The sequence below is a fragment of the Ammospiza caudacuta genome, chromosome 5 (assembly GCF_027887145.1).
Source record: "Ammospiza caudacuta isolate bAmmCau1 chromosome 5, bAmmCau1.pri, whole genome shotgun sequence".
Lineage (NCBI taxonomy): Eukaryota > Metazoa > Chordata > Aves > Passeriformes > Passerellidae > Ammospiza > Ammospiza caudacuta.
Genome location: NC_080597.1, coordinates 29,257,110 through 29,270,964, shown reverse-complemented (window position 1 = coordinate 29,270,964; position 13,855 = coordinate 29,257,110). Strand labels below are relative to the sequence as shown.

Here is a 13,855-nt window from a genome sequence, read left to right as displayed (position 1 = left end):
AGCACAGATTAGCATTAAATCTCTCAAATGGGGTCACAAGCAGCAAACAATAAAAACAAATTAAACAAGAGTATTCCATTTTAGCATACCCATACCCTCTTCATTTTAATAATCCATGCCACGTACAGCAAAGAATTAAAATGAGACAGGGGAAAGAGCAGAAGGAAGGAGGAACTGCTACTCTGACTTGTACATCAGCACAGCAGTTCTGTTGGGAGGAGGATCTGCAGGAGATCAATGGAAGAGAGGTAGTCTTCCACCTTAAATGTATAAATGCTAAAAGGTCACAGAATTCTCTCCCAGTTGAAGGGAAAAGCTAAATACCAGAAACTTTAGGAACAATAAAATCTGTCCTTAAAATTCTTACAGACTAATAGAACTGTCAAACTCCATGTTAACTAACATTAACTAGACACAAAATACTCTACATGGATATGACTCTGCCATAGCCCAGTCTGCACATAGAACAATCACTACAGCAAGATTAGAAAGATTTCATTTGTACTTCAATAAACTAGAGATTAATTCAAGATTCTACCCTAGCCTTCAAATATGTTCTAAAGCTGTGGCTTCTCCATTATAAGGCATGCTAACTGAGGGCACAAGACAGCTACAAATATAAATAAAAAAATTCAAACAAGTTCATTATAAAGCCACACTAATCTATGTTATTAGCAACTGTTAGGCTAAAAAAGACAAGTCTCAACCTCCTTCCCAGTTTTCATCAAATAATGATAAATTTATTTAATGCAGGTAATGCAGAGAACAGTACTTCTGGAATTAAACATTGCAATCTATAGATATATGCATCTGTATATACGATGCAATCTACAAGTCACATGTAGGCACCTGTTGTTACAATGTAAACATTCCCTTCTAACATTTGCAAACATGTCAAATGTCAGATTTCTGAGCAATAGTATTTTGGTTCATCTAGTACTTGCCTATGGACAAACATAAGCAGAAGATACTGACATGACATGACAAGCTCTACACTACATGCACATCTAAAACTACAACAGCTATTGTGGGGTATTATAGGACTAAAGAAATAGGAGAAGCTTAAAAACCACCATTTGCTGCTATAAACCTTTATGAAGTTTTAAGAGGTTAAGATGTAACTTGTACAATCTTTGATTGCTTTCATCTAACCAGGTGCTCAAGGAAACTACAATTCTTGGGAAATTTTGGCTTTCAGGTGAAATCCTTTGTGTTTTTGTCATTCTGGTTTGTTTTGGGGCCGTTTTTTGTTGTTGTTGTTGTTTGTTTGTTTGAGGTTTTGCAATGAAAGGAGAGCAGGAACTAAATAAATTGATGGATCCTAGAGTTAAGCAATTCTCAGCTCTAATAGGTTCATTCTGATGACAGGCAAGGGAATATGGGAATGTTAAAGCATGTGTTTGCCTTCTTCTTCCTGCCTCACTTCTCCAGAGATGACCTTCAGAGATGACTAGCAAGAAACCTCCTTTCAGAAGTCAAGGAAGTTCAAATCCTTAAATAAACCCCAAGTAAAAAAGGATACTCAAAAGAGCTGCAGAAGGGACAGCATTTTACAGAGCTACTGGCAGCTACTGCCAAGACAATTCCCTTTAAGAAACTTTGTAAGAAAAAGCAAGCATCAATCTGCTGAAGAGCAGAATACACAGATCTTCCAGTTAAGATGTGCAATACAGAAGTAAGTTTGCTCTTTGGCATTAAAATCACAAGAAAAACCAAAGACTTGCCAAAACCCACTATGTATTATGAGCATTAATACACTTTCTGCATAGTCTACTCAGTGTTCTGCATTAAAAATACTGCTGCACAGTAGGAAGTAAAAGGAACAGACTTGTATATATGATTTGTAGGTAATTGAAGATTTAACTAAATGCAGGATCAAAATGTAGTAAGATCACATTTCTGCAAACAAAGGAGGGAAGAGCAAAGGCTGCAGTGAACTTTTGCTCAAAGAAATCATTATTAGCACACAAGGCAAACTATTCAAGAGCACTTCCAGCAAAAAAATTTTATCTTAAAACATAAACGTGTACACATATAAAGAGGGTGTCTATGTAAATACATGCATGCCTATAACAGATTGATTGCAGCATGCACAAAACTGCACCAGCTGAGTTTTCCTTACCTGTTCTGGTAACTGTAGTAAGTGGCATCTCGAGGGATCGTGCATAGCTGTTTGCCATAGCAACACAAAGTCTGTGGCGAGAACTCCAACTGCAAAGAGGAATGGGTCACCTTAGTACTCACACAGTTTCACTTGCTCTCCATGGGAACAAGTGTGACCCAGACAGTGAACACTTCCACATCACTCTGTGCACAAATCTCTGTACAGCAAAGCGTACAAAGGGCTGGTCACAAAAGACATTGAGTGGGCTGTTATTCTCAAATTAACTCTTCTCCAAAGACAGAAAGCACATCAAAACAAGGGAAACAGAATTTCAATATACAGTGAAATACAGAACTTCTGAAGTAATAAAAACACATCTGTTTCATTTGCAATAGCAAAAGTTTGTCTTAAACAAAATAAACCTTCTGTTGTTGACTTTTTCCCCCCCCAAAGGCTTACATACAAATAGGTTAGTTAAGGACTAGATAGAATTAGAAGATCCACAAAATGCTCAAATTCAGATTATTCAGGATTGCTAAATCCTTGTAAACTTCAGAAATTTTTGACACACCATAACTGATAACAACTGCAACTGCTATATTTTATCCCTTCAATTCAAGGAAGCAAGAAACAGACTAAAGATATTTACTTTCTTACCTTTCTTCCACAGCAATAACCAAGGCTCTGCATAACTGGGTCAATTTCTTGCTCAAACACCTCTGCCAGTTTGGAGCAGTACTTGTACACCCGGGATGTTTTGCGGTTATACAACCAGGCATTATTGAACATGAGCCAGATGTCATCTACATACTGCCATGGCTCCTGATACTGTCCTGTGTCCAGCTTTCTCTTGATAGTAGAAAGATCCATGGGGTTCTTCACTATGTCAAAATAATCCTGCAAGAAAACACAGCACATCAAAACTCTCCTAGAGAACTATGTTTTAACATGACAGCATGTGCATTCTCAGCCTGTAAATTCTCATCAAGAAAAACAGGTTCCTCCCTGACTTGATTGTCAAACTGCTTGTGACACACAGAATGCAATCCCTAAGTAATAGCATATAATTCCCCAGTGCTTTCTTTTAATTATTCCTTTATTTCTCAGGTGCTGTTGCTCATTCACAACTAATGAAATCAAGTCACTCTCATTTTAATCAGCAAAACAAGTATTACAAATCATAGAAAATGCCAATGTTTTTGCAGCCATAGTGATCCAAAGACTTACACAAGAACATTAATATAGAGCAACTGTTTTCATTAGACCAGAAAACCTAACAAAAATAAATAACTTTATTCTATGATAAAACTTATGTGTCCTCTAAAGAATGCCCTTTTCCAATCCACCATTGACTATGGTGCAACATCTACAAAGTCTACAGAATGACAGTCAATTGAAAGTTTGTTAAAAATATTAGCAAGTGTATAAATGCTTGTAATAAAAAGGTCAGCAGGCCTTGAAATTTTACAGCATCTGCCTTAAAAAAAAACCACACCAATAGCAAATAAAAACTCTTTCAGGCAAAAAATATTGCCTGAAGCACCTAAAAAGGACTTCTACATCTATGTTTTTGTTTATATTTAGTAAGCTTGTGTGGTCAATTCAGAGAGTTTAAAAACACAGATCCTTGAATGATAGTTGCCTTCTCAAGACAATTTTAGAACAAGCAGAAAATTTAATGGAAACAAACCTCTAATTTAAATTGTTTCTTCCTTTCCTATAACAAATAATAATCATTAAAGGACATTTTTAAGTGGGTTTTACCTGCCTAATTTCCCACATCTTTAGAAAAGATTTATACATGATGAGAAACAGCTACGAAATTCAGCAATAAGAGCATCACAAGATGAAGCAACAACCATAAAAAGGCCATACAGCACTGGGGTTCTGTTGGTAAATCATTCCAGTGCATGCTGTATCTGCTTATTTAGTGAAAGGAACACAGAACCAAACAAACTTCCCTAAGTCAGACCTTGTCTATTCCACCGCCTAAGCTAAACCTCCCCAAACACATATGAAGATGTTGAGAAGACAGATGTAAGCTGTTCTTGAACAGGTATGTCAGAATACAGTAGTTTTGAATGTAACCCAGGAAATGATCTTGCTAAGACACTCACAGGAATTCCTAGTAGCTGGGGATCCACAGGCTGCCGAAACGGAAGAGACTCCGGATCCTGACGGTAAAGTGCCTCCAGTGTTGGCATAAGTGCCTGCCGCAACTCTTCTGGCTTGAAAACTGAGGAAAACAATCAACATTAGAAATATAGCAGAAACTGTTGGAAGGAAGAAACCTGCTAGAAAATGTGATGTCTGTGGAAAAAAACCCATTCATTGTCTGTCTATACTTAAGCAGGGCTTATTTATCCTCTGCAACACTGAGTCCCGAGGAGGATATTGAAATGATCACCTGAAGAAAAGGCGATCATAAGATGACATTGATGAGTAGAGATGGTTCACATTCCAGATACATTCCCTCTTGAAGGCCCCAAGAAAAAAAATTGTCTACAGAATCTGTAACTGAGTATTTCAAATCTCCATTGTATTGACAATTTTACTAGGGCTTAGTGTCTAATTCTAAAGGCTTAAAGAAGTTGCCCAAAGCCAATTATAAGCACATGTATTATTAGATATTTTTGTCCAAAAGCCACAAGGAACAGTCCATATAAGTACCACATAATCCACTACGTACCAAAAAGGAAAGCCCAGGTTTTTTTCCTCTGCAGAGATTTCTCTAGGGAGATGCAGTGAATTTAAGTAAAAACAGTCTTTCTGCTTACTTTTTTTCTTAGACTGCCCAGCTGCTGGAGAAGACTGAGTTGCTGGAGTAGTAGGTCTTTCTTCCCCCTCTGGTACTTCAGACTTAATTTCAGGTTTCTTCTCTTCTTGCTCCATTGGGTCTGGTTTACATTCCTCCACGACTGGTTCTGCTTTAGCCTGGAAAGCAGTTTGGAGCCTGTCACTTAAATCTCCTGGCCATTCATCCACATTTCTGTCCTTTAAACCTGTCACGATGTCCATCCACTCTTCTAGCTCCTTTGTAGTCAAAACTTGCTTAAAACTTGAGCAAATGTGTTGGAATGCATCTTTAAATACTGCATAGCAGCACTGACGAGCTGCTAATGAGTTCTGAGCTGCAAGTGGACACACAGGTACCTCTTCAGGCAGCTCTAACAGCCTCTCACACAGCAGAGCTGCCAGGATGATGTGACTGGCAGCCACACTCCTGGCTGTCCTCAGTGACAAGCTGTCAAAGCCCAGTAAAGCAGCCCATCATGTACACATAGAATCATTTAGGTTGGAAAAGACCTTTAAGTCTAATATTAATGTGGCACTCCCCAGTCCACTGCTATGCCACATCCTAAAGTGCCACCTCTACACATCATCTAAATACCTCCATGAATGGTGACTCACTTCCCTGGGCAGCCTGCTTCAATGCTTGATAACCCTTTCAGTGAAAAAACTTTTTCTAATATCCAATCTAAACCTCCCCAGGCATAACCTAAGGCTATTTCCCCTCATCCTGGTATCTGCTACTTTAACAGCTGTGGACTGGCCCCAAGTGCATCCTCACACTGGCATTTACCAAAGTAAAGCTTCATAGCAACCATATTATACTGGTCCTTTCTGTGGCCACTGACTTCTACTACTACAATTTCACCAGAAAACAGACCTTTCTTTAGGAATAAGACAAAAGACAACAATCAAAACTGCAGCAGCAGCAGCAGGTAGCACCTACAGCTCTCACCAAATTCTGAAAGGAATGACAGAAGATAGAAAGCATGCAGCAGTACTAGATGTTGACCCAACATCTGGTCAACAATCTCACCTCAGGTTTCTCCTCCATTTGCATCTCTGTTTGTTCTGGTTCCCCTTCATCTGTTTTAATCTCCATTTTCACTTCCTGCAAGGGTGGCTGCTGCTGTTCTGGAACAGTCTGCTGAGAGTTCACCTCTGTGCTGCTGGTGGATGGGGGGTTGGATACCTGCCCATCAATGCTCACAGCTGGCTGTGAAAGCTGACGGAACAAAACACATTACCAATAGGCTTCTAACACAACTGTTTTTCTTTTCTAATCTATGTCTTACAGATGCTACATTTCCACCGAGTTTAAAAGCACTCTAGTCCTTCTATTTGTTTTCCCTGAAGAATACAGTGGTCCCACAACCTCAGCTATTGGAAAACATGTATCAGAGGCATGCACTAGAAGGACTTGCCTACAGAAAATGGCATTGTGTCCCTTATTGTATAAGTCCTATGCATATGTTTAAGTAACCAAAAACCTCACCCACGTTTCAAAGTCAATTTCAAAACATATACAAGAATTCTGTAAAATATTTCCTCTGGAAACAGCAAATCATCTACTTGTCTCAATGGAAAAAGTTTACTCCCCAAATACAAAAAAACCCCTGTTTCAATATTAAACATGCCAGGAGCACACAACTGAAAATGAAACCTTGCACTCAAACATTGGCAGGGAAAGCACAATTAAAGTTTTTCCTTACAGGTGTTGTGGGGTGCTGAGGTTGCAGCGGTGCTGTTGGTGTGGGAACAGATGCAGTGGTGCTCTGCTGTGACAAGGGCTGCTGCTGCTGCTCTGCAGAAGGGGTAACTGGAACTGGAGGCTGCACTTGTGGAGGCAGCTGTGCCTGTGGAGGCGTTGGAGTCTGCCTCTGAGGGGGGTGCATAGTTTGGGACTGCGGTCCGGGCGGCATTGCCTGAGGAGCAGGAGTGGGGGCAGCGGTGGCAGTGGCTGATGCTGCCTGCTGCTGCTGTGACCCCAAGCCTGGGGGCGTGTGGTGAGGTGTTGGGGTTCGGCTGGGTACCGGAGAAGGAGAATTTTGGTGCATGGGAGGCTGTGGAAGAGGTGGGCAGTGAATATGGCTCCCTTGAGAACCTGGAGCCATTGCAGGAGAGTTCACAGGACAGGAAGCGCTGGTCATTTGTGCCTGTGGGAAAACAGGTACACATTTGCAGTGACTTGGAATAGAATAGCAAGAGAAATTACTGTCAAATGTTTGCTTTCCCACAGCCTACTTTAAAAAGTGACAAACCATCTGCTTCACTTTTAACAACTCTTTCAAGAGCAGAAATGGTGTACTTGATTTATTTTATTCTACACAAACATAAGGCTGTTTTAGAAGCTTTTCATCTCTCTTAGAGAAGTTTCAATAGAATAACTTATACTTGTTGATACACTTAAAGAATGGCACACCTACACTCCAGTTTGCAAAACATTTCTTTCTAAAACTGCAGATTTGTACACCCTGAATATGGGACAATGCACCACAGTGAAAAACTGCATTCAAATACACTTAGTGTGCCCATGCCTCCACCCCCAAGATTAGAAACTGGATTTATCATCACAAATAAGTACAGCTGTAACTCTACCATTATAAAATTACAAAAAAAAATTGTATTGGTCAAGATAAAAAACTGTAACTCCACAATAATCTTGCCTGCAAACTAGGAAGAAGCATCAATGAGAAGCAAACTGACGTTCCCTACTTCTTCCTGGCCTGAAAGGTTCTTGCTGAAAAGGGAGAGGGAGAGGACAGAAAGGAAACTGCTAGACTGTAAGTTCAGATCTTCAGTAGTGATAACCCTCTTAATCCCCCAAAGCCAGCAACACACAGGCCTGGATAGACATGCCTTTTCATAACTTATTCTGCCACCTCTCAATTTATCAGGCTCTGCTGTTTCACTGTTCAGCAAGAGAATCTTAGCTACTTCATGCTGAGTCACAATTTCTTCTTTGCTCCATAAAAACAAACCTAAAACAATTCCTCTCTAACACCTAAATTTAAGCCTGAGAACAAGCCAACAGTATTTTACCCTTGCCATTCCCAGTGCTACACCAGGAAAATGAAAGGTCTCGATAAATGAATTTGGTTGATTATAATTCCTAAAGTCTCTCAAGGAAACAAGTTGTTCTCCATTACTAAAAACTGAACAATCATAACCAGTTTATGACAAAGGTCACTGACAGCACGTCAAGAAATCAGAAACTTACTTGAGATACTGGTGTCTGATTGCCAGGCTGAGTCATAGGCATGCTCGCTGTGTTCATTCCTGGGGAAGAAGCAGGGAACTGAGTCTGCTGTAGAAATTGATTCTGACCAGAAGGCTGGCCAACTCCTGGCTGCTGCATACGTGAAGGAAATCCCATCTGGTGGAAAAGAAAGCAATTCATTTCACACAATGTGCATACACCCTCATAATATTTTCCAAAAAAAAAAAGAAAACAACAAAACAAAAAACTAAAAACATTTCTCTTGTTGCAGAAGTTGATTCTTGCCACTTATCTGTAGGATACAATGTGAAAAGCCTGTTTATAGCTCCTCTCAAAAGACAGAATTTATGACGATTTCTCTTAAAAGCTAAGTAAAAGGATATTGATTTCAAATTGGGACTGTGACTTAAGATTTATTTTGGCTCCTTCTTTAATAAATGCAACAAAAAGACACTTCAGCTTAAAGTTTTAGGCAATTCTTACCACAAACATCTAAAGATTTACTATATACTCTCCTCTAAGGCAGGTTTTAGAGGAGAAGCAAAAAGACAGAAATCAAAGGGCCAAGAGAATGAAGAAGTGATGCTTGATTTATTTTCAAAATTCTTTTATTGATTGATTTTATGGAAACCACAGACAAGAGAAACAAACGTGTGAACCCAAGCCTGGAGGGAAGGAGCACTGACCTGGTTCATGGCCCCGGCCTGACTTAGCTGTCCAGGGTGCTGAAGGGGAGGGGTTTGTCGGGGTCCCATCGGTGACAGCTGCATGTTCATCTGCCCAAACTGATTCATTCCTGTGAATTTATGCCAAAAAACCACATGTAAACAAAGACCTGAAGTCTTTAGGCACCATTCAACACTTGGAGAAGAAATGCTGTTTCTTTAATTTTGCTTTTTAGCAACCAGCTTTCAATCAAATATTGCCTTCTATTAACTAGTTACGTGGAATAATTTTAAATATAGTGATCGAACTACCTACTCTTTCAGAATATAGACCAGCTTTTCCCCCCTCAATACATCTGTTTTCACTGTTATTAAAACTCATTTAGTTTGAGGACTACTGTAACATATGACAAATCCTGATTGTCACACCTGCTGCTGAAGATCAACTTTCCACAGAAAGTTGCATTATTTAATTACATATTAGAAATTCACTTATTGAATCTCAAACTGTATCTTCAAGTACTTGGCATGTTGGCTATAACACATCTTGAATTTGTAACAAAGCTTCTTCCCTTTTTTTCTGAGCAATAATTCTCATCACATTCCCTCTGCCACCAACATGTCCTCACCTGAGCTAGCTGGGCTCACCATATTTGTCTGATCCCACCATCGGATGCACACATGATCAGAAATTACAAAAGCATCAAACTCCTTATTTAACAAAGCAAGCAGCTAATGTGCAGCTCAAAATCACAAGACAAAATGCTACTAGAGATAATGTTTTATATTTATTATATAGTTATGCAAGAATTATGCAATATAGATAGCTATTTTCTTAACCAAATGTAAAAACTGCACATGATACAAGGTCTCTGATGCTTCAGAGCTGTCCAAATCCAAGATTCCTTTAAAAATTCATTTAAAAACTTTTTTAAGAGTAGCAAATTTTCTTCAAAATATTTACCTGGCTGTGCCTGCATGCGATTCATCATCTGGTTTGGCACATTGGCACGTATCAGGGTTGGGTCAGGAAGAGGACCATCTGCAAAAAAAGACATTGAAATAAGATAGTGTTATTCAGAAGACCACCAGAATTTATCCACCAAACATTTTAGTGAGAATTACACATTGAAACTCATGTATAAAGAAAGTGTATCCAGTAACTAAACATTATTAAAGAGTCCTCAAAGTGTGAGGCAAACTCAAGAACTTCCTTGAAAATACAAGTACATTCTAGTGACAGAAATATCCTCTGACTTAGAGTCAGCTTTCAGAAACTGGGGACAAAATCTGAAGCATATTATCAAGGTACAACAATGAACAGTAGCTCACAAACAAGTCAGGTACCCACGAACAGCTAAATGGTCACCAGATTGCTGAAATGACAAGTACAGGATTTCCTGCACCAGGTGATCAGTAACCCAAAGGTTCTTACTTGCAGACATTCCTGGCTGTGGCTGTCCCATATTGGGCCCTTGATTCATGGGAGCTTGTGGCATGCCTGGAGCATTTGGGATCATATTTTGTTTCTGCAGCCTGGTTCTTCGTTTCTCCTCCAACTCCTTCTGAATCTTGTAGATCTTCTCTGCTAGCAAGTGATAGTACTCTGCCTGTTGGGGAGGAATAAAAGCCAAGAAAGGAGATGAGACACATTAAGAAAAGGCAACTGGTGCCAGTGATTTAAACTTGCAAATCAGCTTTACAGACACACATTTTGGTTTGGGGTGGGAGGTGGTTTTCCCCTTTGCAGGGACTGTCAGATAGGAGGGGGAAAAGGGGCAATGCTAAGGGCACTGCTCTCAATTATTAGACCAACACCAGGTATTTATGTTCTTTTGTCCAAAATTTCTCTGGGACCATCAGAGTGAAGAGCTTCAACACGGCCTTTAGGGGACTGTGACAAGTCTCAGGCACAGCACATCTCAACTCCTGGCACACCCAGGCAGCAGCCTTCAACTGGTTGGTTCCTAGATCCCATCCAGCAGTCCCTAAGCACTTGTTTCCTCAGCATGGAAGTCACATCTGTGCTTTCATTCCTCTCCCTCCCCAGTCAGCACAGGATCAAGGTAGAAATACACAGAACTAGACAACAGGGGATGGCATCTCACCCTGCTGTTTGCTGATTCATACATATCTCCTTCCACTTTCCGAGCATATGCCACCAGATTCTCCATACGTCGATCCTTCAGTGCTGCAGGGTCAGGAGTAGGAAATATGGCTTGGACTCTGAGCAGGAAGAAAAAAATATTAAAGAAAAAAATATTAAGGAGACAAATAATATAAATATTATCTGTTCCCAGACCAGCATTAACCCCAGTGGTTTGAACACAAAGCAGCAAGCAAATCTGCTGACAGACCGCAGCTACTGCTACTTCTTCCAGGGGCAGCAGATGTTTGTAGATGGCTTGAGCATGGAGTGGGAAACTTCCAAGACAACAGCCCCAAAGCAGCAGATGCAGTTCCATCTTTTGGCTTCTGCTTTCCCTTCTCCATGCATCCTGACAAAATTCACTCCTTGGCTCTCTAGTTCAGCAAGTCAGGCTTCCTTCTCCAACCCCTCAGCCTCCAATACACCTCTGGGGCAGCAGCTCACCTAACAGGAGATGGTTTTGGTATTAGCTACTCACAATTTATGAACAAGGTGGTTTCGGAGATCCTGAGTAATGTCTTCATGCCACTGCTTTCGAATCCCGGTATTGGATGGTTGAGCTGTTGGCATGGCTCCCAAACTGGCAACATTGGCGCTTTCACTCATCATGGGGCTTCAAAAACAGAGCAAGAATTGAGTGCAAAAGTCTAGCCCCAGCTTAATCATCTTACAGTCATAGCCTCTTTTAGAATAATGTCAGGACAAAGTGCTAGTTCAGCCATTCCCTAATCAATGGACAAACTGCAGAAATAGTTGCACACACACACCAAACAACACAGTGAAAGAGTACACGCTGTTCTACCCAAGGACTTGGAAAACTGCAACAAAAGCTACAAAATCCAAAGGGAGATAGCCATCAATGGCATTTACTCCACTGTTTATGCAAGAAGTGCCATGAGATCAAAACAAAATCATTGGGGTGCAAAGGACTCAAACTTACTTTTGAGAATTCATGGTTGAATGTAACATTGAGTCAGGCAGCAGATTAGGAGGTTGAACCCCTACTCCTCCATTCACTCCCATTGGATTTGCACCTAAAAACAGAAGAATACAGAAAAAATGAAGAGCCCATTTACCACACAAAATAAGTAACTGTTCAGCAATAACAAGGGTTTAGACTTTCAAGTACTTGGACTTTTGTACAGGGAATTTAATTACCCATTGCTCTCTTCACCCCTCTTTCTTTTATAAACTTAGAAAAAGCCCAAGGCACAACACTGGTGACCTCCAAGTGAAGCATCAACCCCATTACTCCTCTGCAGATCTTCCTGAACTTATCAACTAACAAGTGATTTCAATTTGCCACAAATATTATGTTCCAGAGTCCTTTCCTGTGACTCTCTAATGAAAGAGTCCAACCACTTCTGCTTTTTTGTTTAGAAGCAGTCAGGTATTTTTTCATTCAGAATCTTAGGATATTCACAAAGGCTTCAAAAACTTAAAACATCAGCTACCACCTACATCAGACAAGGTCCCTTCTCACCCACTCCATAACTTAATGATCCTACAACTAACTCAAATGCTTGAAAGAAGGAAAATATGACAATCCTTTGCAGGAAACACCTCTAATTTGTTGCGTAACAAAATCTGGTTTTCTGAATCATACCTTAATCACCATAAAAATTGCCTGTTTTCTTCACACACTATAGTTACCTCTAAATTAGTAGAGAAAAATGCAGTCTATTTCTGTCTGGAGCTTCCAAACAGACCATTTTGTGACACCACAAGTAGCATGAAAACCATTACCAAGCTTCACGTGTATTTAGGACATTTGAATCCTACAGAATCTGTATTTCAAGCAAAATAGCATTGCATACAGGAGAAGCCCACTGAAATTAGGTATATCAAGCCTAATACATACCCCTAATATCACAACCAAGTACTTAACCAATTTCTCATAAATCTGTTCCAAATCTCCTTTTTAGTCATTTTCTTCTTCCCAAATTCACTTTGCCATCTGAAAGCACACTGCTGCGCAAGACAACAGTCAACCTTTACCTAAACTCTCCCTTTTTCAACTGTCAAAACCCACCATTTCTTTGAGCCACTTAAGACTGCATCTTTTCACATACCAGTTCTCATCAAATCCTGCTATTTCTCCTAAACTAGCCCTGTTGTCCTGTAGGCCATGACCTGATAATTCCTATCTCACCTATTCAAATTCCCTTAGCTATTCACTCCTAATAAGGAAGCAACAGTCAAACGTCTACACTCTCCATGCTTCTCCTTTCTACCTTAAGCTGCAGTTCTTCACACTCCAAGAGCTTTTTCAATCCCATTTCATTGGATTTTCTTAGCAACTGCACAAAGAATGCCCACTATTCTGCAAGGAATGCATAGGCAAAATACTGTCTGTAAATAATTACATACATTAAAAAAATAAGAATAATTTTGCTTCAGAAAAGACTGTAAGGCACAACAGAAAATAAAATTATTTTAATCTAATTGTTTTAAGACTAAGCTCTCAGGACCCTTGCCCTTTTCTCTATCTTCACACACTAGAAGGTAAAGTTTTAGCAAGTCACATGCAATATGTGAGGGCCAGTCTTATTAACAAGCCTACTCTACCCAGCAGCCTTTTTCGAGTGACTCAGGAGCAGCATTCCCTTTGCAGAGCAGAGCAGCAGTTGGTTGCAGGCTGTAGTTTGTGTGTTTCTGCACCAATCTCTCATTCTGCACACAAGCTTCTCATGGGACACACAGGCACAATCACTACAATCCCATACAAGCTTGTGATAAATCACTGCCAGCTCTTCTTTCCTCTTTTCCACTAAAAAAGCCACATCTGCTTATGCAACTCAAGCAAACAGCTAAGAGTGAGAAAAACTCCTGTGATGTAATCTCAAACTATCAAACTTAGATTTGGTGGTTAAAGATGACTTCATTTGACACCACTGATAGCCAGGTTCTGATTAACTGCACTTTGA

The 13,855-nt window shown here is 40.0% G+C and overlaps 1 protein-coding gene across 1 annotated transcript in view; it reads right to left on the bottom strand.

The window, feature by feature from the left end:
• The window catches only part of EP300 (E1A binding protein p300), a 61,474-nt gene that overhangs the window by 17,452 nt on the left and 30,167 nt on the right, over positions 1 to 13,855 (bottom strand). The window contains exons 7-19 of the mRNA XM_058804572.1: positions 11,869 to 11,962; positions 11,407 to 11,541; positions 10,888 to 11,005; positions 10,215 to 10,389; positions 9,744 to 9,821; positions 8,801 to 8,910; positions 8,115 to 8,270; positions 6,607 to 7,050; positions 5,931 to 6,119; positions 4,882 to 5,038; positions 4,222 to 4,340; positions 2,762 to 3,001; positions 2,123 to 2,211 (exon numbers count right to left, since the gene is read on the bottom strand). Coding sequence (XP_058660555.1) covers positions 2,123 to 2,211; positions 2,762 to 3,001; positions 4,222 to 4,340; positions 4,882 to 5,038; positions 5,931 to 6,119; positions 6,607 to 7,050; positions 8,115 to 8,270; positions 8,801 to 8,910; positions 9,744 to 9,821; positions 10,215 to 10,389; positions 10,888 to 11,005; positions 11,407 to 11,541; positions 11,869 to 11,962 — 2,104 coding nt within the window. The remainder of the gene's footprint in view (positions 1 to 2,122; positions 2,212 to 2,761; positions 3,002 to 4,221; positions 4,341 to 4,881; positions 5,039 to 5,930; positions 6,120 to 6,606; positions 7,051 to 8,114; positions 8,271 to 8,800; positions 8,911 to 9,743; positions 9,822 to 10,214; positions 10,390 to 10,887; positions 11,006 to 11,406; positions 11,542 to 11,868; positions 11,963 to 13,855) is intronic.